The 25805-nt window shown below is 39.1% G+C and overlaps 1 protein-coding gene across 1 annotated transcript in view; it reads right to left on the bottom strand.

The window, feature by feature from the left end:
* Positions 1 to 25805, bottom strand: part of TRIQK (triple QxxK/R motif containing) — a 41841-nt gene that overhangs the window by 7939 nt on the left and 8097 nt on the right. The window contains exon 2 of the mRNA XM_010289247.1: positions 2441 to 2526. Within this exon, the coding sequence (XP_010287549.1) occupies positions 2441 to 2526 (86 nt within the window). The remainder of the gene's footprint in view (positions 1 to 2440; positions 2527 to 25805) is intronic.

Raw genomic sequence — 25805 nt, 5'->3', positions numbered from 1 at the left:
TCTTCCGATAGCCACAGACATGAGGAACTGTTTAACACCCCGCTGTCACAGCAAGCAGGTGTTAACAGAGGAGATTTCAAGAAATTCTTATTTCAAAATTTCTTCAGAAGATAGCAGAGAAATATCTGGGATAGGTGTGGAGGATGAAGGTAAGAAGATTGCTCTTAGACAGCTGGAGGAACTTAACAATGGACTGAGCAAAACAAGCCCTGCCTGAGAGATGGGGAGAGGTTATGGAGTCTCACAACAGGGACACAGAAGCCGTGTCCCTACGCAGCCTCTCCTGGGGTAGGGAGGGCGATTTCCCTGCAGACACTCCAGGTGCATCCACTGCCCATGGTGAAGCTCTGCTGAACTGGAGGGATAGAGCAGGGTGAAGAGTTGTCACTGCGAGACGAGAAGAGGTGCAAGTTTATCCCAAGACATTAAATATGCCTCGCTTCCGTGCTGAGCGCTCCAGGGTCTGTCAGTAGAAGTGCAGAGTTTTATCCTACAGGGATTGCCCGTATTCTGGTGAAAGTACTGTAACATTTAGTAAGCCTAAGGTTGTTGGCATTAAGCAGGCTCAGGGAGAAGGATGCATATAAAGGCTCTGCTTTCTTCCCCCCACAAGCATATCCCTGGAGGGAAAGGTGCCCAACTTACCTTACCCTTTTTCATCAGCTCTGTCAGCTTTTCTCAGCAATTAGGAAGCAAAGCAAATGACTGTGATCTGTTTGGGGGATGATTCAGAGTCCTATTTTAAGGCCCAAGCGTACAAAAAATTTTACAGGTGGAAGATAATATTTTAAAGAATGTCTGTCTTTTTATTTTAAAGGCCGAGGAAGAATTGCAAACCTGAGACATTGCACACAGCAACTAGCAGAACCCCAGAAACACAACAACCCATGACATGGCGAGCAGACGTGCACCTTGATGGCAAAACTCATTCTTAGAACTCAGCTAGTATTCTGCTGTAACAGGCAGGCACAGACTTGTACAAAATAAACTGTTATTTATTTCTTTACTCATTAATACTTGATTCTTCGTTATACATATGATTACACATATGGTTTCCTATTGTCTGTCATTTTTAAGTAAGAATTACTTAAGAAAATAAGGGAAGAAAACATGTTTTGAAAGACCAAGTTTCATATTTTTCTCACTTGTGAAAGACATGCAAAAAACTTGCACATTTTAAAAGAACTAGGCTATACAGTAAAAGTCTCCAAGTAGAACACACTTTTAAAAGGTCATGCCATTGAAAGTAAAATGAAAAGTAAAATTTAGTAAGAAAGGAAGGAAAAAACATTGAACTCAAAAGGTTAATAATCTATCTTTTAAACAAAAAAGGTAATCTACTTTTTCTCATTAAAACCTGACACACAGCACTAACTGAGGAGATTATGTTGTGAAAACATACTGCATCGCACGGTAATGCTTGATCGAGATCAGCAATCAGGAGCAAAAAGAAAGCACTGTTTCGTGATTATAATAGCAAATTCTGGAAGACAACCAAATACATCATCTGGCAGCTCAACAGCTGTTACAGCTTGGTAGTAATACCTCGGCATTTGCTATAAGCTGTAACTTGAAAAAATTGATTTCTCATCTGCCAGAAACAAGAAAAGGTTCTCCTTTTAACATTTCTGAAGTTATTTTCACTAGAATACCCAGGTATTTGATCAACTTTTTTTATTTTGCTCAGTTTTGACTCTTGCTGCGAAGCTAATCGTATATCAATTTGATTCAAAAATAAGTTTGAGGGAAAAATACTGGATGCAACTTAAATAAACAATGTGTCTTCATATAAATCCCATTTTGATGACACACTGAGTAGTAGATAGCACAAAATATTCCTAATTGTCCTCCTTGCTCATATGCACAGCTGTGATCAACTATACCTGCTTGAAAAAGGGACATTTCCAAAATAAAGTTCAGTACCTTTCCATGTGTTTTGCTGTTAGTTAAGCCTTCTATTTCCAAGTCAGAAGCAGTACACAAGGATGTAGACTGAGATAATAATGCTGAAAATTTTACAATACTTAACAAAACCAGTCTTTAAATTACTCCTGGGTGTAGGATAGGAAGAGGAAGAAGGAAGTTGTTTATTGTAATTTTTATAACTATATGAGATCGTTAAAGCATTTATCCTGTGTGTAAAGAGGCCTCCTGAAAAGATCAATTTTCTAAGCATACAGTACATTATTGACCTTAAATTAAGTATACATTATAACAAGGACATCGGCTACTTAAAATCTTATAGCATTTCAACTATTCTAGTTATTTTAGGGTTAAGTAAAAGCAATCCATCATAAATATTTTAGATTCTGGCATTCCACTTAGATTTTGAAGTGTCATAAACAATATTTCTCAGAAATCAATATTCACACAGCACATCTATGGGGAAAAGAAACAACATATACACAAAGGTGGTACAAGCTATCAAATAGTTCTCTACCTTTATGCCTAGTGCAGTTTTCTTGGCCTCTGCTTTTAATCTTGTAGCTCTTAACATAGGCCTGGTTTTCTTATAATCTTGTTTTCCTAGAGTAGAAAAGCACATTAAAGGAAAATGATGCAAAGAGAAGTTCAGCAATTATTTCAGTTGAAAAGTCAGATCTAACATTCTGAAAACATCCCACAGTCCAGCACTTTAAACTGGAGCTACTCTATGAGACAGGGGCCTGATCCATGGAACAACGGCCCTTAACACAATGACAGCAACAAGCAATGTAGACCCTATTACTCCAGAGACATCAAAATACAAGTATGGATAGCCATCCGCTAGTACAATGTTTGTTAAATTGTTCAGTTAGCATCAGACAGCAAATAAGTAGATTAAAGGTGGATAACATTTTTCCCTCACATTTCAATCAAAATAAAATCTTCATTATAATTTTTGTTGGTTAGTCATCTCTAATGCATATATAAATGTAATAGAGGACATTATGGTGAGTGTAAATGTTTCATCATTCTGAACCAGAACATTATTTGCAAGTATCAGAACTCAGAGACATGTAGATCAGTCCAAATAAGCACTAATACAACCATTGCTTCACATGACCTGCTTGTAGAAACATGTTACACAAAATCTTCTAAAAGTGTCTTAGTCGGACTTTTTGAAAGTTACAGGGACTCTCTCTTGCAGCCACAAAGAGTGCAGCCAACTGCTTGATTATGACAGAATCATAGGACAGTTTGGATTGGAAGGGACCTTTAAAGGTCATCTAGTCCAACCACCCTGTAATGAGCAGGGACATCTTCAACTAGATCAGGTTGCTCAGAGCTCCGTCCAACCTGACCTTTGTGAGTCTACATGAACTGAGTGCAGAGGAGGACATGCAAGTACTTAGTAATGGCATAAATCATTATCTGAGTACTAAAGCATAAAACACTGATATCTCTCAGGGATATTTCTGCTGTCTGAAGGACCTGTTACTGCTGTACTATGTACTATTAACCATAGCTTCTTTAAGTCAACAGAACTCAGGGTACAGATACAGTCACAAAAGGAGAAGGAAAAGAGGAATCTGTGAAGAAACTGCTCAGAGGGGGACAGCCTCAGTACAACTGCTTTGGCTTTTCAAAAAGTCTTTTCCATTTTTCTCCCCTAATGCATACATGCCTTTTTGTCCTTTTTGCCTATTTCCAAAACTGAGCTACAATGCTTAAAGCAGAAAACTTCGGCCATTTTTAACCACTAATTTTACCTAGTTTTACATTTAGCTTTCATCGTTGTTACATTAAAGTAATTTAACCTTTTCTCTAAAACTGTGCCCGGCAATTTTGTGCATGCAACATTCCCATTTGCTCAACCAGATGTGGTCTCACATTCATAACCAATAGTGCAAGCTTGCCATTTTATGGTCACCTTCAAAACTGGGATATTATAGTGCAGCGGTGAAATTCTGAAACATTAATTGGGAAAGAAAGGTCTTCCCCATTGATATACTGGCTTCATGGAAACAGATCTCTGCCTTTGTCTACTCTATCACTCTGCTCATAATCAATACAGAGCTCCTCTCTGTAGCACACTGTGGATGCTGAACTCACATTATGAATTTACTTTCATTGTATAAACTCTCCTCAGCCCTAGGGATTATATATTGTGAAAATCTCCTATTATACTTTGGTCAGATATTATTCATAAAAGACCAGAAATAACTTAGAAAATACTCAGTGACAAAAGGAAAAATAACTAAAACCATGTCTATTGGACAATAAAAAGCATAAATCCAAGGAGCCTTCTTAGAGGACAGAGTGAAGAAAAGATGACAGAATGACCATTTATATCTGATGCTCCAATATATTTATCCAGTTAACGTATCTCATTTGCAGGACAGGACCACTACACTATAGCATTGTTCTTCAGAAGTCAGTATCTGATAATAGGATGCATCAGGAGTACAGCAATTTTTCTGAACAGGTAGGGAAGGAATTGCAGGAACCACCAAAATGGCTAAGTCATGAGATGAAGCCTGCCAGGAAGAGAACATGTTTCTTCTCCCTAAAGTACTGCAGTCGTATATTTCCTATGAAATAGTTAAAGAGCTGTCAGAATTTCCATTATAAATGGCAGTTTATAACTCATAAAAGTTCACTACAGGCTGAAATTTGGCATAGATATACCCCAGCCTTGAATTTTTTTGTTTGTTTGGTGGGAGCCAATTTTTAATAAAGTGATGCAGCTGTTCTTACTTACTTGTGAACAAACCATAGAAATTTATCCATCTGAGATGTTTTAAGCATGAAAAATACCTTGGTTTAGAAGTATATAACCAACAAGGACTAAGTTCAGTTTGAGTTCTCATAATTCAGGTTTGCTGCTCTCCCATCTGGGGTAAATAGGACAGTCAGAGTTTTCCCTTCCAGCGATGCAACGGCATTAGATAATGAAAACTAGAAAGCTTTGTAATGCCCATTAGGAACGGGAGACAAGTCAGCTACTGAAACACACCTCCCCTTCCTCCCATTGCCCATTGTCCCTCCTCCTCTCCAAGGCTCAACTGCGAAGGTGACACCAGCAGGGGTAAATATTGCACAGGAGACCCAGTCTGTGAACAACATCTATCGGCAGAACCAAGTCTATTCCTAGAAAAGGGAAAGCTTATTGGTGTTCTTTCTCTTGGTTTCAGGCAGTCTGCCACTGTTTATTCCAGTATCATGGTGTACTGGTTTCAGCCAGGATAGAGCTGGTTTTCTTCACAGAAGCTAGTGTGAGACTGTGTTTTGGATTTGGGATGAGAAACTGTTGATAATGTGCTGATGTTCTGGGTTGTTGCTGAGCAGTCAAGGACAGTCCAGCTTCTTGTGCTGGCCTGCCAGCGAGCAGGCTGGGGGTGCACGGGGAGCTGGGAGGGGACACAGCCGGGACAGCTGACCCAGACTGGCCAAAGGGATATTCCCTACCATACGACATCATGCCCAGTACATAAACTGGAGTTGGCCGGGGGGCGGAAATCGCTGCTCGGGGACGGGCTGTCGATCACGGGGTGGTGAACAATTGCTGTATTGGGCATCACTTGTTCTTGTATATTCCTTTGTTGGTATTATTATTGTTGTTATCGTTGTTTCTTTCTCTCTTTCTGTCCTATTAAACTGTGTTTATCTCAACTCACGAGTTTTTCTTCTAATTCTCTCCCCTGTCCCACTGTGGGAGGGGGAGTGAGTGAGTGGCCGCGTGGTGCTTAGTTGCTGGCTGGGGCTAAATCACGACACGTGGCTATGGCTAAGACTGGATTCTACTTATCTAGAGAATACTTCCAGATTTATATTAAATCTGATATGAACAACTAACCTCCCTATATAACAAATAGCCTATTTTAATAATGACTCTAGAGCTGGTAGTTCTCCAAATCTACACACCTGCCATTAATTTACCACTCTCCTTGCTAAATGCGATAGCCAAAAGGAACAAGAAAAAAAATGGTAGGGAAACAGTCTGAGTCCACCAAGTGCAAAAGTTTAAAAAGGGCATCTGTGAAGTTCTTTGTAATGAAAACCAGATTCAGCAATTCTACAAAAAGACTCTTAAAACATCCGAACTTTCTGAAGCCTTGGGAAAGACATCTGCACTACAGGACTATAAAGAACTATGAAATGCAAAGTCCCTACCACGTGAATACTGATCGTCACCACCTGGAAAACAAGCCGAAATAGATAATACAGGCTCTCTAGGCTCTTTCAGACCTGCAAATTCAGCCAGTTGGAATATGTATATTCACACTCTCAACATCTTCTAGTTTTTATCTCACTTATCCTGCAGGCTTCCTTGTACATTTATCTGTCAGGGTCATCAGCTTAAGCTGTTTCTTCTTCCCAGGAAGTGACCGTCAAAGCCAGTTAAGATGGACTCATCAGACAAAGACCCATTTGTCTGCTTTACCCAATCCCTATTCAAGACAGACACTGAGTTTTCCCAAGGGAACGGAGGAAGGCAAGAAGTAGCCGCCAAAAAGATGGAACTGGAAAATTTCCAGACCAAATCTTAATTATTTTATTACTTAAGAAAAATCCTTTCCTCTTCTACTTCTCAGTATTGGTATCAATTCTTCATCTCATCTCTTCTCTCAAACTCCAGTGTCAGCTTTCTTTAACTTTTTTTTTTAGAATTACCCCAATTTCAGTTACAAACCTGACACTTCTTTCTTTACAACTGTTCTCAAGTCCATCATTTTCTTTCCATTTTTAAGGCTGAAGAACTAGTGCATGATACGGCAATTTTTCTTACTGACTACAGCCACTATCTCTCTGCTTGTCCTGCCTCCTGTCACTCCTTCCCAAGACCAGCTGCAAAGATCATCCACCTTTCCATTTCAGTGCCTGAAGTTGCCTTTGCCCTTTGGAAGCTCTCCAGAGCTCACTTTCACCCTGCCCCTTCTTTCCATCCTTCTTCATAGTTTTCCCACTCCCCTGGCGGCAAAGTGTCCTCAGTAGCAGCTGAACTGAGTTGTGCCCTGTTTACAGAGCTTGCTTTGAAAACTTTCCACAGGTAGCAATGAAGACTAGTCTACTCACTGCAGAATTGGAAAAAGGGTGAAGGTAAGGGTGAAATATAGGTACTTGTTGAGCTACTAAACACAGCTGTATTGTGAAAAATGCCAAATAGGGATCCATACAATATGCAACATAAGTTTGTTTCTCCACATGTAACTAAGATTAAAAATCTACAGATTTCACAAGATTTTCTGTGATTTACCTCTACTCACAAGGGAAATTGACACCCATATATCCTCTATTCAATGATTTTAATAACAGATTAGAGATGACCTGATCTTGTATATTCAGTATTCTTTTTAACTAAACCTCCAATGACACCCTGCTTAATGCAAAACTTCAACAAAATAATACATATGAGCTAGACAAGTTCGTTAAGTTCTGGGTGACAATTTGGGGTTTTTTACTCCTCAGAAATATGGTGATGTTACCAGGTAATATGCATAACACTGTAATTTTGCATACCAAGCTCTGTTATATATGTAACTGAGAATGCAACATGATGAGCACTATATTTAAGAAAACTGACTGTGATTAATATTGTGTTTAAAGATGCTGCCGTTTAAGATACAATCTGAACAGATCTATAGAATAACTTCACGGGGAAAAAAATTAGATTCCCAACCCTTCTAGATACTTACTCTTTCATTCTAACAATAGCTCATTACTGGAATTGAATAACAGACTAAAGACTGCCTCTCTGCTTTTCAATTCATCAGGCTTAAGCAGAAACAGGACTGCATCTTTGGCCTTTGTTGATGCTGCTGTCCAAGCTTATTATCATATGAATATCCAGTTATTGTTTTATAAATGTTCATATTTCGGGAGCTCCCTGCTTTCTTTTCTCTCAGTAGACTTTACAATATCCACCTTCATTATCATCATGTGGCAGCATTGCTGTTCGTCTGCATTTGCTACTTTAAAAATTAATGCACTGCTATTTTCTGAATACTGTACTGTGTAAGCTGCTTATGAGTACATTATGCTATCAAGCAAGCACATGCAGAAAAGCTTCCTAAACTGTTATTCTTTAAATGAAAATACAGCTGGTTCTGCTTCAAAGGCACTTCTTTTCACCTGCAAATGGACTTGCTCCTACACTTATTCCTCAATTCATTGTCTTTTATTTGTGTGTGCAAATCTTTAATTGCCTTTAATTAGAAAAAAGTAAATTCAGTGCTTTAATCTTGCAAATACATTCAATCATAATTCTGTCTGGGATGAATACCAAGTTCTATTCACTGACTGATCTTTATAACAAAGGTATATAAATTTATTGTCCATTTATATAGACCACACCAATTAAGCCACAATGGAAAAGCAAATAGGTAAGAGTCAAAATATTTGAAATGAGAAATGTGCAATCTAAATTTAATTACTCATACAAATTATTTGAAGATGAGTTACTTACAGCATGCCAAAAAACCTGACAGATAGTAAAATTTGCTAATCAACATTACAGATTTAAAATTCCTTTCAACACTTTCGCTATAATTTGTAACAACCAACAAACTGCTGTCCTGAATCTTTCTGTGCTGGTATTACAGTCATAATCAAAATATTTTCCCTACAGTAGCAATCTATTTCAGATGTTAAAGTATTGTTTAAGTTGTAATAAAACTACAAATACTGGGTAAATTTGTTACTTGTAGTAGTTTAACTAAAGTACATTAACGTAACGGATGCTGAAACCCATACAAAAATGTATACATAGCTAATTAGCAACTAGAGACAGACAGTGGCAAGCTTTACGTTCAAACTGGAAGTGTGAAATCACACACCTAGTTAAACTGAAATCAATATTCTTCTTATTATTATTGATCTGAAATAGCAAAGGTTCTAGGAACTCTCCACAAAACCCTACAGAACAAACACAGAACAAGGGAGTGATCCTCTGGTCTTTTCAGGGTTTCCACAGTCTGCCTTCAAGCATCCCCTCCATTACCCCGCTGTAATAGGGGGAAGGCAAAAGTTAGGTCTTGCTGGTGGTGGCGAAAGTCCAAGATGGAGGAAGGCTCAGCCACGCTATTCTCCACAACCTCCTTACATGCAAAATATAGAACGTCACAGCCATTGCACCTGACTTTAGTTTTAGGTGATTGTTTGTTTAGGTCTCTCTTTAATTCCCACAGGGAGACTTCTCCAAAGAGTGAGTGACAGCCATTTAGGACAGCCTGAAGTGCTCCCTGACAGCGCCTATTTTACCGTCATCAGCAAGAGAGAGAGCCTAGAGTTGTTCAGCACCCAAGTCAGGTGGCTTGGTTTCACCTCTGAGGTTAAGCAGGATGAATCTGAGCCAAGGAAACTAGATCTGAAGGACACGTGGAGAAGGAGAACCATTTTCCTGTACATTTTATCTGAAGTCTCAGCACACTTACGGACACGGACAAATTACCTTTGAAGTAATTATCTTAAGTATTACTAGCACTATAGAGAGAACATCACACAGCCACGAAGGGCCTGTAAAATGCATGTAAAATCACACCTTAGCTGGTGGTTCCCAGTGAATTCCACCCTCACTCAGCTATGCTGTGGTAGTTCCACAAGCCAGTTAGCTACATGTGTACTACAGAGCCACTGTGAAATTATCACACTGCTTCTTCAGAAACATTCCTGTGTGGCTGCTATAGTCCCTAGGGCTTTGTCGTGGTTTAGCCCCAGCTAGCAACTAAGCCCCATGCAGCCGCTCGCTCACTCCCCCCACGGTGGGACGGGGGAGGGAATCGGGAGAGTTCGGAAGAGTAAATGTGAGGAAACTCATGGTTTGAGATAAAGACAGTTTAGTAAGTAAAGCAAAAGCCGCGCACGCAAGCAAAGCAAAACAAGGAATTTGTTCACTACTCCCCATGGGCAGGCAGGTGTTCAGCCATCTCCAGGGAAGCAGGGCTCCGTCACGCGTAATGGTTTCTTGGGAAGACAGACGCCGTAACTCCGAACGTCCCTCCACCCCTTCCTTCTTCTTCGTCCCAGCTTTATATACTGAGCATGACGTTGTATGGTATGGAATATCTCTTTGGCCAGCCTGGGTCAGCTGTCCCAGCTGTGTCCCCTCCCAGCTCCCCGTGCACCCCCAGCCTGCTCGCTGCAGGCCAGCATGAGAAGCTGGACTGTCCTTGACTACTTAGCAACAACTCAAAACATCAGCACCTTATCAACATTTTCTCATCCCAAATCCAAAACATAGCCTCATGCTAGCTTCTATGAAGAAAATTAACTCTACCCTGGCTGAAACCAGGACAGGCTTTAAGCTACAGACTAATAGCATGATTTAGGTTAGAAGAGATTTCTGGAGGTCATCTGGTCCAACCCTCCACTCACAACACAGACACCTTCTGAACTGGATCCAACCTGAAAATTAGCTCCAGTTGCTCAGGAAGCTAGTCTATTTGAGCTTGTCTAGCTGAGTTTTGAGTATTTCCAAAGGCGGAGATTCTAAAACCTCTCTGAGCAACTTCTTCCAACATTTCACCATCCTTCTGGTAAAAACATTTTTCTCCTACCTGATTGGATTTTCCATGTTCTCACTTGCTTCTTGTCCCATTGTGCATCTTTGAGAAAAGTTAGGCTTCACCCTGTCTGTAGCCTCCTATTAAATATTGGTAGACAGCAATAACATCTCAGCTGAGCCTTCTCTTCTTTGAGCTGAATGAACCAGCTCTCTCAGCCTCTCCTCGTACATCCTGTGCTCCAGACGGTCACCTTGGCCCTTTTCTGGACTCACTCTAGTATGTCCATGTCCTCCTCCTAGTTTTCTTCAAGATGGGCACAGCGTTTGCCATTTTCCAATCATCAGGGAACACTTCCCTGGAACCAGCTAAATGGCTGACGGAGAATTTGGCCATAAAATTTCATTGTCTGAAATACCTTAATGTAACTATAGTAATGTAACTGAAGTGCACCAAAGGAGTTCAGTAGGGTCTATAAACAGCAAGCCAATGGACTAAAAACTTCAAATCAGTTTGTACTTTCAAAAATTACGTAATTATTTTAGTAGTTTGTTTTTTAATAGGAGGGAATAAAAGCATTTCTTTTCCTATGTGACCCAGGACTCTCTGAAACTCGGCTCTATCACCTCATATACAGTAGCAGCACTTTTCTTTAAGTGCTTTTATTAATGTGAGCAAGTTAGGTCTCCGGCACGGGGAAAGAAGTGTTTTCTCAAGTGCTTTGTAACATCACCCGGATCCATAACGGTACCTATGCACTTAGCTTCTAAGGTGCATGTACAGAAGTATATGATTAAACATTTTTGAGAGATTTTAAATGAGTCGCTGTATATTCATTGAGTAATCCAGTGAAACTCTGTGAACACATGCGACACATCTTAAGCATGTGTGTCTCATCCATAACACTGTAACACTAAACCAGGAAATAACTATTTATTTAGGAGAAACATAAATAACTATTTATTTTTCAGAGAAACAAAATTCTGAAGGAATTTCAGGCCTAACCTCAGTTAAATACAGACAGCAAATCACACATCAGTAACTGTTACAATCTATGTTTGAGAATCGGCACCAGAACTCTAGCTCATGTCTACGGAAACAAGCCCAACCTCTGAAGTATTTATTATTGGTTTTTGTGCCCTTAGTATCACACAGATGTATTCAACGACCATTCTTACCCTAAGAAGCACAAGTGAGATTTTCTTATTTTTAATTGCTGTGATTCCAAATGGAGTTTTTTGAGTCTTAGGTTAACAGAAACATTTTGATATGTCTTACATGTACTCAGGAGTATGTCTATAGTCAGAAAAGGCACGAAAACCCCCCACAGCCTCTCTCTTTTTTATTCAGGTTTAATGGAAGCTCAAATCACTGACCATTTTTCAATCTTGAGAGACAGAACAGCTTGACACTAATAATACATTTGCAAAGGACACATCATCATTTAACACAACATTAAGTGCTCAGGGACAACTTTTTACCGTAGACACAATGTGCTCTGAGCTCAGGGTTGACATTTAATGCTACAAAGATAATCCAACCAGTCATTCATGAGGGGCAAATTAATTTTCAAGCAACTATATTTCAGCTTTAAGCCAACAAGAAGGATGCATTAAAATGAGTAAGTTCCCTTTATGCTGCATGCAAGATTAAAAAAAAAAAAAAAAAGCATGTTTAAGTATACTATAACATACCCATTTAATTATTGCTATCTTTCCCTGATTCCAAAACAGAAGTCTGGTAATATTTGTTAAATATAATATTCTGACTGGAAACAGAATACCTTAGAAAATCCCTCAGATTTTGCTATGAGTTGTCATGAAAAGCAGCATTTCATGAAAGAAATCTTTTACATTTAAAATTTGTATTACACATATGTTGATTACAATGAGTAATTAAGAACATATTTAAATTAGCACCTTTTCTGATACTTCTTTTAAGGGTTGTTTTATAAGCAAATACAAAAAGAAATTCAGAAAACTGGTTATCGATAATGTACAAAGCAAAAAATAACATCAATACTGTAAATCGGCTAATCAGTCAGGTAATTTCATTGTTTTTAATACCTGTAGAATATACCCAATTAACTGCAAGACCATAATAAAAAAGCTGAAGAACAGCACCAAAAATATTGATGCTTACTAGATACTATTTGATGGGCAGTCCTTTTTCACACGTTTCAATGCTAAATCATCTTTTATAATCTTTTGCTCAAGCCCAACAGGTGCATGCCTACAGCCATTAAAAACTAACAGCTCCATGTAAAAGGAGTATAGTAAACACACATGGTGGCAGTTCTTTGATTAACCTTTCCAACAATCTCTTTTAACATTTCATACTCAAACAGACCACTATGAAAACATTAAACACCTCTCTTAAAGAGAAATTAACACAATTAATTTCAAACAGATCACTGGGTGGGTGTTTTGCTTCTTCTCTATCTACGTAATATATACATGCATTAATGTGCACATGTAGTTTTGAGCACATTTTTATTACTTTGTTATGGAGTAATTACTAGCAGTTGCACTTTCATATAAGCAGCTATGTTTTAGTATAAATTCTGAAAATGAGAAAAGCAAAACAAAAATATTACTGCTTAGGAGTGAAGCATCCACCATAAACGCAATTAAAAGCCATAATTTTATCAAATATTAGATTAGATGATTTTTGGCCAACGGAAACTATCATACTATTTCTTTGATGATGAGAAGTGTGAAAAAGGCAGCGTAACGCATGGCAAGAGGCACATTCAGCACACAAAGAATCTTTCTGCCTTTCTGAGACAAACTGCGCCCAGATCCAACTCGGCTTATGCTGATTTTATTAATGTTGTTGGCTGCAAACAGAGGAAAATGTGATATACACCAAAATAAGTGAAAACAGACTTATGGTCAGAGCTTTCTAGGAAGATGGCAGTAGCACGCAGCACCGTCGTTCCAGAGCTACACAAGTCCTATGAGTACTCTTCTGGTCTTTGCCATCTCTGTCCCTAGAGGCCTCAGACTTTTTTAATGTATCTCGTTTGAAGATATACTCATAGCTCACTTACTAGGGGAAAAAGCTGAACGGAAGGGGATCTGCCAGGGAGAAGCTAAGTAGCAAAGGCTAGAGAGAGAGGATTACATCATTGTCACAGATACCGACCTGGAGGACACATCCAGCAACGATGTTCAATACAGGGACTAGAGAGTCACGGAAAAACAGGTGCTTAAAAATGGAGATGGCACAGCCACACTCGCTCTCCCCCAGTGCTTCACTAGGTTTATCATGAAAAGTTTCCTCACATCTAGTATCTAACTTTAATCTCCCTTACTGAACTCTTAGCACATTACTTTTTGTCATGTCCACCATAGACTTGGAGGACAGTTGACATTCCCTTCTTCTTTGCGTAAGGCTTTTATATATTTAATGATTGCTATTATGTCTCTCAAGTCTTCTGCTCTCCAGATTGAACCAGTCCTTCAGTCCCACTCCTTCTGTCTTTGATCTCTGCGCTTCTCTTGCTCTCTTCTGGACTCTTCTTTCTGATCTTTGTACAAAATACTACACACAGCACTTCATCTGAGGCCTTATTGGTATCTTTTATATATACACTCTCCACACACATTCAATCACAATCTGCCTGTGACTCTGCTCATTGTTACAAACCCTTTCTCCAAAATTATTGCCTAAGCATTTCTTACCCATATTCAGTCTGTAGGTTGATTATTTCTACCAAAGTTAAGAAATATTGCCCTTTTCCTTGTTGAATTATATTCTATTTTTCCAAGCCATTTCATCGATTTCTAAAATTCAGTTTGTATTTTAATCTTAAACTCTTATCTCTTTACTGCCTTCCATACTGGTATAATTTGTAAACCACTATGGATCCCTCATTACACCTTTACAAACAGAGAATAAACCATTAATAACTACTGAGAACACCTTTCATATCAACTTGGTACCTGTCTTGCAATAGCTTCATATTCATGCATCTGTACTTTGTTTACCAGGTTACATTGTCAAAAAGCCTTGACAAGGTCAAGGCATACAGCACCTCTTCCTCTTCCTTATCGATAAGGTTTGCCACTCTGTCAGAGACGAAAATTGAATTGATTTGACAAATTATGTTGGCTGTTGCTTATCTCCTTCTTGTACTGTAGGTGCACACAAGACAACGGACCTGTCCTGAAGAGCTTACTGTGAAGGATGAGGATGCTGCATTCAATAATTTATGAATATTATATGTCCCATCTGTTTGGTTGTTATTATGATGTTGGCTTTATAATTACTAGAGGTTAGCTCCAATAAAAGCTAGCCGGTGCTTAGGCAGGAAGGTAGGAAAATACTACTAACAGTTCTCCACTGAGAGCACTTAAAGACAAAAAAGGAAAATACAGAAATTGATGACCAGGTCATCCAATTCAGTTGCCCACAATAAAGCATATCCATGTAACAGATGTTCCGCAAAACATCTCTGTTCTTCTTATCCCCACAACTACATAGCCAGAAATTTCTACCATTGTCTTATATAAATTACTTTCTTTTGACCTTAAACAGAGCAGGAGCAACTGAGGTCACAGGAGAAGTCAAAGATCCCCTACCGGGGTATTTTTTTAGGAAAAAAAACCCCACACATGTAAGTGATTATAAGACCATGATCAAAAGGAAAGCAATACCCTCTTCCGTCTTTCCCCACTGAAGAAACTCTTCCAGACCACATCCCTGCCAGTAAGTTTAACCTCTTGAGCACATGAACAGGACCAAACCAACCACTGCCACAAAATGTTTTCATTAGCAGTTGCTATTTTATTACTTCGGTGTATATCATGCTACTGCCAGACAACATCACTGAGTCATTCGCAACAGTGCTTGCTGAATAAGCACCACAACATCACCAAGATCTGTAGTAATAATATTAAACTTTCTGCATAACGTGGTGTTTCAGGAGAGAAGGATCCCCCTCTCTGTGCTGTAGTAACTACCTGATACGTCCAACCTTATTAGGTGACTGGAGCCTGTCCCTGGGGGATGTCACAGTTGCACTGTGGCACAACATGGATCTAGAGTCATCCCTTCTCCCATGCCCCTGCTCCTCCACGAGCACCCTCCCAGGAGCCACAGGCCTCCCCAGCCAAACCTGACCAGCCGTTCTGCTGTGGGACTTTGCTTAGAGGAGGGATAGGGACAGCTAGGCCAGGAAGAGAAGGACACAACCTGTCACCCTCAGGTTCCTCTTCCCTAGCTGGAACAGCAAGGTCTTGGGGGTGGCACAGAAAACCTGAGCAACTCAGGGAATGGACGAGGCCAAACAAAATAGGGTACAGGACTTCCACTACAGATATCACATTGCATCCATTTCACAGTTTCTCACATTTCTCGTTCACATTTCTCACGCAAAATAGGATGGCAGTATTCGAACAGTATTAGTACATCACTCAGCATTAAGCTGTATATCTGATTTTATGAAAAACAAAAAAAGTCTTGCAGCAAACAAAGAACATTGACAAAGTCACATGATGAGCCCGGGACCAAGCCTCAGAGACAGTGCAGCTGAGAACCTTCTCTCTAATGCCTGCCTTGCTGAACTGAAATCCCTTTTAACGTTAGCCTGTGTCCTTGCTGCCAAGACTAAAAACATCCTTTGCTTCAGACTGACTCACCGTTAACTCACCACTGGTCACAACTTGCTAAAGAAAAGCTTCCCAAGCCTGAACCAAACAAAGTCTGGACTGGAGCTAGAACTTGTGGGTAACAGACTAAATTTACAGATTCAGTCCAAGTATGGGATTTGCAGCATCCACCTAGGAGCAAAACTGCAGGAGCTGAGGGGGACACCCTGTGAACAATCACAGCTACATCACACCCCAAGGACAACAGCACAGTCTAAAAAGGGGGAAGGAGTGGCGGAAGGGGCAGAAGACATCTGGGTGAAGAGACTTGCATCAGGTCAGGCACCAGAAGAATGGCACAGCCATGATCCTGAATGCCTTAACTCCTGACCCAGTGTGTTATCCAGTGGATAATGCTTTTCTCAGAATTGAAAATAAATTGGATGCTGTCTGCCAAGATGCAGTAATTCCTTACTAGTAAGTCATATCATTCTGAACCAGATGTATATTACAAGACCATCCCAAAATACTAGTTGTAATTTATTAATTCTGCCTAAGTAAAAGGTTTCCAGTAATAGTGTCAGCATTCACACTTCTCACTTCAGTGAAGCATATTGCAAAGGATGCTTTGTCAGACCTATGTATCACTGTCACTCCAGGAGTCAATGCACTGACAGTCTTAGCAGAGGTGGATGTTACAGGATACTGTGAAAGTGATTATGTAAGATGGAAAAGCAGGTTTTTGGAGTCTCACTCCAGCAATGCAGAAATCATAGGCTTTTAATGGAATTAGCAGAGAAGGGAGTATCTCTTGTACACATCACCATTATCCCTTGGGATCCTAAAATTACTTGTGAGGAATAATCTCTCCAACTCACTCATAATTTTAGCACTCCTAAGAACTACATATCTTCAGTTCGCCCATAATTTAAACTTCTTTCCTTCAACAGAAACACCACCTGACAGGTCTTAACTAAAAGTGAATGACAGCAATAGCAGCTTACTTAAAAGTGTAGAGGAAATGCATATTTATGAGCACCCAGAGTAATGGTTTATGGGCTCAGAACTAAAGGTGTAATAATGTCTTGAAGGCATATTAGGAGACACAATTTTACCTTCAAAAGCCAAACTAGGCTACAGCCAGTGGTGAGATCTGTGTGTAGATAACAGAATACAGGAGCCCAGCTAACTTTAAAATTTATCTTTATTATTCCAGACATACTACTCCATCTTTTTCGTTTCCCTTTCTGAAGGCTCACAGAAAAGGAATTACATGTGTATGCATGTAGTGTACTAAAAAATGTAAAATAACGGCATCTTACTCCTGACTTCAGGACTGGACTTGCTGCCTTACAGGTGAATGTATGGTATCTTTCACAAGTACTGCAATCTTCAACATACAATGAAGAATAGCTAGGCTTTACTTCACATCTTCTCTTCAGGCATATAAATTTGTCAAGTAACTTAAATGCCTATTTTTCCAATCACTTTGCCATCAGAGGGGTGGTAATGAGTTTATCTGAGATCTTTTGACTTTATTTCATTATTTGCACCAGCATCAATGCTCTGTTGATGTTTTAATAAATAAAGTCATTCAGTTCCAGTAATAGTCTTATTTTGAACATGACTATATTATAAACAATTTAAATAGTGAAAGACATGTATTAGGACAATTTATTCAAAAAAACAAGCATTGCTGCCAGCATCATTTTTCTGAAACTTTATTCCATGGGATGATCTTTTAAGTACGCTACCTCTTGTAGGAAACATACAAAAGCTGGAGAGACTGCCGAGGAAAATAGTCTACCATCTGGAAAACTATTTGATTAGAGAAGATAAAACATGGAGTCATTTTCTATTCCTGAATATTCCATAAAATTACTGTATGACCTTGGGAAATCTCTTTTCCTTGCAAGACTTTGGTACTCATCAAAAACTCTTAAGACCCTGGTCTAATGGTGTAATAGAAGGGAAAAACACTCATGAGTGTTATCTATTAGAGATGATTCTCTGATGGCCTATATTAATTTCTTTTTAAAGATTTTTAAATTACATTTACAAATATAATGAGAAACAATTAAAAAAAGTACCTGAAAAAGTAACCAAATCTGCTACTGACCCTTAAAGTCAATTTCTTATTCATTAAAAATGTGTGTTAAATATTTATAAGCCTGCACAAAGCAATTTCAGTTTTTGGAATTAAAAGCATACAAAATTAAATGGAATTTAACAGAAAACTAACTTTTAGCTATGCCTGTTTCCTCACCAACTGTTTATATCTGCTGTGATCACAAGGTTCTACGTAACCCCACACCCTCCTCTGTCTTCCCTTGCTGAAGAAGACCCTCTCCGTAGAGTCACCTAGTGTGTTCTAGGAATACAGGACACAGAACTTCAGCCATGCACCATTAGGTGACAAGTGACTTGGTCCTAGTTCAAGTGCATCTCCTGTGGGAAAGTCCTGATGAGCAGTATTAACAGAGAAAATCCCCCACCTCCCATGGTGGTGGGCTCCCAAAAGACAGGACAGCATTGCGCAGGACAGATAAGAGAGGTTATTTGTAAACTACCTGAACAGTTCTCTATTAATATTTCTCATTCAGATTGATTCCACACTTTAAACATACCTGAAGAGATACATTTATTATACATAGCATGCAGAGTGAAAAACAGTCAATGCACTTCTTTTTCAGAGTAATTTTTAAGTTCCACACAACCTAGAGGTTTGTCTCACATTCAGAGTGTATTGTTTTTCCTAAGGGCTCATTTCACAGATAGATACATATGGAAACATAGAACAAAACAAAGCTATGCATCCTCCCTATGGCTTGTTTTTCAGCAGTTCCTTTCCTCAGAAGAAAAGACACAAGTTCACTTTCAGTAACAGTGCAGTCCTTAATGACAGACATACTTTTCCTAAGTATGCCAGTGGATCTGATAACATCAAGTTTTAAAAATTTAGCAAAGGGATTTTGCATATGCAGAATAGAGGACACTAAATTATCAAAACAAAACTACTAAACTAAAGTTCGAGTGAAACATGCATGAAATGAAGATTTACCTTCTTAGTTCTTTTGATGCAAATTCCAAAGGTGTGGCAGAATACAATGCTAATTTAATGCTCATGTTCTAATCAGTAATTTTTTTTTTTTTCTTACAATAAAAGGGCTACAGAGTGTGGCAAAAGGACTCACTGATAGTTCACTCCATGGTATACCAGTGCTTTATTTTTCATTCCTTTTCTCCACAGAAATATCATAGGAAAAAAATCTTTAGGCACGAAACTGTATTTTTAATAAAGATAGGGATACTAGCAAGTTCAAAGGCAGGCATTGAAAAGTCAAGGAATAACTATAAAGTTGTCTGCTCCTAATACATATACCAGAATACAGAATTTTATGATTTTTTATCATTTTACAATAATGTATGCTGCTCAGAAGCCCCTTCTTTCAGTAGCTAAGTAAATATGGATAAGACTCATTGATCAAGTTGTAAGAACTGCAGTAAATGAGGCAAGGGACCAATGGAAGATGACAAATGCATTTATGGTTGGGGTAATAGATGAGGACCAGAATACCTTTTCCTCTCTTAGCCACCTGTTTCGGATATGACCTTGGACAAGACATTCACATTTTGATTCATCAACTGTGCAAGCACTCCCAGATAAGTCTTCCTTCTTTTGGGCTAGCAGAAGTGCAGAGATTTGATGCAGTAAAACATGAAGATAGTCTTACCTCATTCTTCTCTGAGGCCAGCATCCCATGCCATGATCAAATGGTAGCCTAAGTTGCTATGTCCCTGTGACATGTTAGTGACCACTAAGTGCACATAAATACATGTGCCTTGATCACTTTATACTCTAGGTGTTTACCCAACTATAACCCACTAGCCAATATATCGACCTACTCCCAAGATTTACTGGGAATGAAGCTCTTTCAATGTCTCCCATACTGGTGTGTGCTTCCAAGATCCAAGCAATTTTATGCTGAAGGTATCAGTAATGCTTAGTGCTGCACACCCACACGAATTTCTTTCAAAATGTACTAAGCTAGGTTAAAATAATTCTTGGAAAATGGCTGACTTTGTATATGCTGGTCAATTAATAGATAGGTGGAGAAGAAAGCACTTCTGTTAATGATGTATGCAGCGGAGACAGCCCGTATTACCTGCCCTTACTCCACAACTTTTGACACCTGCTGTAAACTGTGTGCAAACTTTTCCTATTTACTTACTGAATGAAGTATGTTCCCAGGTTCCTTGGCAACCTACGAATAATATGCATTTCTTGTTTCTGGCCCCCTGGAGATGCGCTAATTGCTAGAAGTATTTGGTATGGACCATTTTTTTAGTTTCCCGTTGACATTTTTTGATGACAAGAATGCCCGAGTGACATCCTATTCCTACCAGTGGGACATGCTGCAACAGCTAGGACCAAGGGGTGACATAGGAAAGTCCTGTCAAAGATGTACATCTGGGAATCCTCCAAGAAACTGCACACTATACCTATTTCTAGACTGTTAAGTACTGCACTTCTACAATATAAAAAACAAAAAGAGCAGTAACACCAAATGTACACCCAGCAGTTTATTAAAAAACACCAAAAACAAACAGGAAAAGATGATGCTGTGGAAATGTTTTGATAGTTTCACCACATTATGTTGAGAGCACAGGCACTGAAAAACAAAGGTTAATATTATGATTGAAATGTGCCCATTTTCCCTCATATCTCTCCTTTCAGCCTGGACTTTCAGCATGCATTTCACATTCTCTTCCACAAAAAGGAAAAAGGCTGTGAAATTCAAGATTATGTTTTCAGTTCTTCTGAAATCTTGATTTAGGCAAAAATACTCAGTATTAATTTTTCCACAAGTAAAACTACAGTCAGAAAGTTATGATAATCCTTCCAAATACTTTTCTAGCTATAAATATCTCAGAAAGCTGCTCCACTTCACAGTGAAACTTTGTCCATATGGAACATATGACTACGAAGGACTTGGTGAACTACTGAGATCCAGTACTCTGTTAGTGAAGGCACCCACAGCATTCAGTTTTGTTCAAAACTGATCACAGAAAACGGTCAGCTAGAAAACAAGTTACAGCTTTGGGGTTTTTTTGGCCTTTACTACTCGAAGCAAAACTTTACTCAGGAAGCTCAAGCTCTATTGGTAAGAAACTGCCTTCTAACTTCCAGATATGTTTTTTTATGGACAATTTAAATACAGTTAAAGACGATATATGTGGACTGTTGTCTTTCCCAAGTACTTACTCCTAAAACATTCGTTGAGAGGAACCACATTTGCCCTAGTTTGTGCTCAGCTGTGCTAAACAAGGCTCTATTTTTTTCAGCATCTCTTTCACTTTCAATTCATCTTTCTTAAACATGGATGAGCAAAGCAGTACTCAGTACTTCCAACACACTGTCTCCAGTGCCCTGTTTAATGGCTTTAACATGTTTTATCTCTACTTTAAATACATACAAGCATAAAATACACTTTTTCATGACCATACTTTGGGTGACCATCAGAAACAAGGGGACCTTTCCACTAAGATTTCCATCTGATGAATTGACAGCACTGGTATCAAGCTAGCTGGTCATCAAAGTAAAGATATAAGCCATGTTTTAAGATGCTGATGCAACTCACCCTGATATTCCCACATAGTGATGTATGAGAAGTACCGCATCATTAGTTTTTTGTTTCTTCATCTGCCCATGCAAAGGAGTGTACTGAGCAGCTCTGAGAACTTTTTCTGTGGTAGGACTCTATGCCAATGCCACTCTAAGCAAATACTTGCAGCATTTCAGAAACAAATGAGAGTAATGGCAGAGAATGCAAGAATAATTCAGGATGGAAGGGACCTCTGGAGGTTACTTACTCTAACCAGAAGCTAGGCTAGGCTAACTTTGAAGTTAGATCATGTGGCTCACGTCTTTGTACAACTCAGTTTCAAAAAATTTCCAGAGATGCCACAACTTCTCTGGGCAACCTGTACTGGTGTTCAGCCTCCTTTATCATGAAACTTTTCCCAAATTATTACTAAGTTAGCAACATGCAGTTCTTTGATAGTATTTTGACAACAGACAACAAACAAACTGTGAAGAAACATATAATTAATAACATTTAGATACTGGAAAGGCTTATCTTCATACTTAAGGACTGGATTTTGCTCCAAGTTACAAGGATAAGCATCTGAAATGACTTCACTAAATTCAGTAGTGTGATGCCTGTCCCAAATCTCCACCACCGTAAATCCAACCTTCCTACTCACGGCCTCTTGACTGTAGGAAGTGTTTCTCTTCAGACTGAAAATTACCTGAAAGGTATCTGGATAAAGCAAGAAAATTAACACTGTATAATGTTTTTTAATTTCTCTTTTTGCATGAGTAATAGAAGTAAGATGGAGAAACAGTCCTCTGTGGTCTACGCTTTTTCTGCTTTTGCCACAGCCAAAATATTTTATTCTCCCTCTCTGAAGAGTACATGAAAGCACTTCCCTCATTGTCATTTTCATGATGATTACTCATTAGAATTTGATAGTTTTCTCTATACAAACACAACAGGTCATATTTGCTTTTTCCATTAAACCATTTGGACAGAAATCCTTCCATTGAATATATGCTATGGGGTTTGTGGTCTTCCAAGCTCTCTATCAGGATACACAGAGCCTCCTGTGTTACAGACATGAGTCTGACTTTCTTGTAACTCTACCAATCATTTCCATCTGGTATTGTACTTAACAGGTTGATTTTCTGAGACACTTCACACTATGAAGTATGTTAAGGATGGTACCTTCAGTTCTATTTGATTTGCAATTTATTCAATGTTTCTCCCTGTGCAGTTCATTCTAGTTTGCACAGTCCCCATCTATTCCAGAAAAGACACAGCAGACTGCAGCCTATCTCTACTGGAAAAGTATTGCTTCAGAGATAATCCCACTAGCCACTGCATTCCACTTCTTTCTAATGTTTGGCAGGCAAAATACACTGTACTATACCTGAACATTATGGAAAAGGCTGTGCCAGGAAAAGAACTGCATTCAGGTTTTGTTGTGCCTTTGACATGTATAGAAGACAACATTATTGTTCACTGCAGACAGTGTAAAATACCTCCAAATATACATGGATTTAAACTACTGCAGTTATTATTCATAAAGTAATTCAGCCAGTAGGACTGATCTTACCTAGAGAGGACACTGGACTGAAATCAAAAGTGATTCTAAGAAGTCAAGGGAAGCCTACACAGGAAGCGAATCCTTCTTACACTTCCTAGCTTGCTCAACCTGCATGTTACACAGAATATTCTAGACTCACTCAAGGTGTGGCTTGACTTTGCAACATGTTCAACATCAATACTGGTTTATGGCACTTGTTGGCCCGAGTTTTGCCACACACTTCAGTCCCTGCAGCGTGCCGTCCTGCTCTTCGATGCATCTCAGCTCAGTTTGTGCATGCAGCCAGATGATGAAGCAAATCAGGGAACTGATTCAACTAAAAAAATGCCCAGCACATCTTTTTCTTTAAGCTGGATCAAAATGGCACACAAACAGCTGTGCCATCCCAGAAGATGGTACACTATACATTGTGACATGGGGACAGGAACAAGTAGAGAAAGGTAGGTGTTGCTAAAGGACATCTCGTAATGTCAAAACGTACCCTCTGGCTATCTGGGTGCAGGTGTACCAATATATTATACAATGGCAATAAGAACTGGAATTCAATGATCTGCACCCTCCAGGTGTTATAACAGGCCCTGGCACAGTTTGTACCCAGGGTAGCCCTCCCCCAAGCAATTCCTACACATGGTTCAAGTTATTAACATGGGGCTGGAGCAATTTTCAATAAGCAGTTTGCAAGCAGCCACTCTGTTTTAGGCATAAAAGAGTTTAACAGTATCGTCAGGGTCATTCGATGCCAATTGGTCTCTGTGCCAGAAAGGAGTACCAGTCTTGTTTAACCTACAAGTGCAGACATGAATCACCAGCCCCAGACTTTTCACCCATTAGAAGAGAAGCCTACACAGGTGACCCTTACACAACCCCACTTAATGCCTGCAAAACTCCCAGGAGGCCCCACCTGCATTCTACTTTACTTTAACGTAAAACTTCTTCCAGCTCTTCAGTGACAGTGACTGAAGGTCCCTCAGGCCAGGTCTTCTACACAAACAGTTGCACACTCATTCTGCCTGTGATGTGAACTGGTCAGATGCAAGCCAACTTCAAACCAGGAGATACACTGCCATAATACACTGTCGCGGCCAAATTAATTAGCGCTGCTAAGAGGCAGATCAACATGAGCACTATGCTCAAGAAGTCCAAAGCTCAGGGATTTAATGCACCCTCTGAGTTCAGACTTACTCACAAGAGCTTCAGTGAATCGGGGCCGTGCTCTCATCAGTATGCCATAACCTTGAGCGGAAGGGACCATGTCTAATGCTGAGACACTGTTTCACTCCATATGCTAGTTCATTATCCAGCTCCCCTCTGTTTTGATTGCCAACAAATAATGATGTTTTTCAACACTTCTCCACTAGGAACTGAATGCACAAACATCACATCATAAATGCCACCCAACATCTGCCAGGCAGTTACCATCTTCCCATGACTATCACCTAGGCTGAACCTGAGCAAGTGATTTAGTGACAAGCTGTGTCAAATCCTCTTACCTATCACACACTAGATCATCCAAACCCCAATTCTTATGAACAAGAAAGCCCACAGGTACTCAGTTAAAATACCATAGGAAAATTAATTCTAACAAAAAAATCCATGCATTCTAAAATTACTGTTACTTTGTTAATGAAAAATCAAATTCACAATCAAGAATATCAGTATTAATACAAATCTTAGAGTACCAGTGTAGATATTGTGATAATGATATTAACAGAAAATAAACTAATGAAAACGCAGGCTTTTTACACCTTTCCTATTTAATAGACGGTCAAAACTCTTCAAAATATTGTTATTTAATATATGAGTTATTTTAGAACAGTACCAATAGCTTAGCAGAGCAAAACTCACTCAGTTGGTCCCATGGTAAATAGGGTATCTATGTAGCTCGCATGATGACAAGGACCAGATTCCAAATCAAGTATTTCAGAGACTAAACAACAGATTAGTGACTTGCCTTATGTTAGCTGTAAATTTATTAACTGCAACCCAGAGCACTCAATCAGAGCAGAGTATTTGATTCCCACATTGCACTTCTTATTGTAGAGCTATTTGTTCACTTCATGGTGCTTTGCTGTACTGATCCAACTGCTACGCAAATGAAACATCTCAAAATAACTTTGAATGTGTGAATACTTTCAATAGTACTTATTTTTAATCAGCCTTTACCATCAGTTAAAAGCAAAAGCTAGCCGCATGATGTTTGTGATTTCTGTAACTGTAATTCTAATTAAGCAACTGCCTTTTTATATTTTCATTCTAGCAGTTTGAGCTTACTAAGATCATTCTCCTGCTGCCCTGTTATTTCATTTCCCATCCAACACTTAAAGCCTGCAAGTAATATGTAGGGCCTAGCAGACAATCCCATAAATAGTTCAAGACCTTGAAAACCACAATGTAGCCAGTTCCTAACTTTCTTCCAAAATAAGGCATAATAGACACAAAAGCTTCCACTGAAAAAATACTTTTAATACAAACCAGTTACAGAAATCTCTGACAACGTGCAATTAATGGACCGCATGACAGCAATCACTAATGTGAACAAATTCATTACAAAAGCCAGATGACTCTTCTATGGTCAGTCTTACCCTGAACACAGACATCTAACATATTTTTTTTTAGG

This window comes from Phaethon lepturus, unplaced genomic scaffold (assembly GCF_000687285.1).
Source record: "Phaethon lepturus isolate BGI_N335 unplaced genomic scaffold, ASM68728v1 scaffold25056, whole genome shotgun sequence".
In the NCBI taxonomy this organism is placed as follows: domain Eukaryota; kingdom Metazoa; phylum Chordata; class Aves; order Phaethontiformes; family Phaethontidae; genus Phaethon; species Phaethon lepturus.
This window is presented reverse-complemented; position numbering and strand designations above follow the sequence as displayed.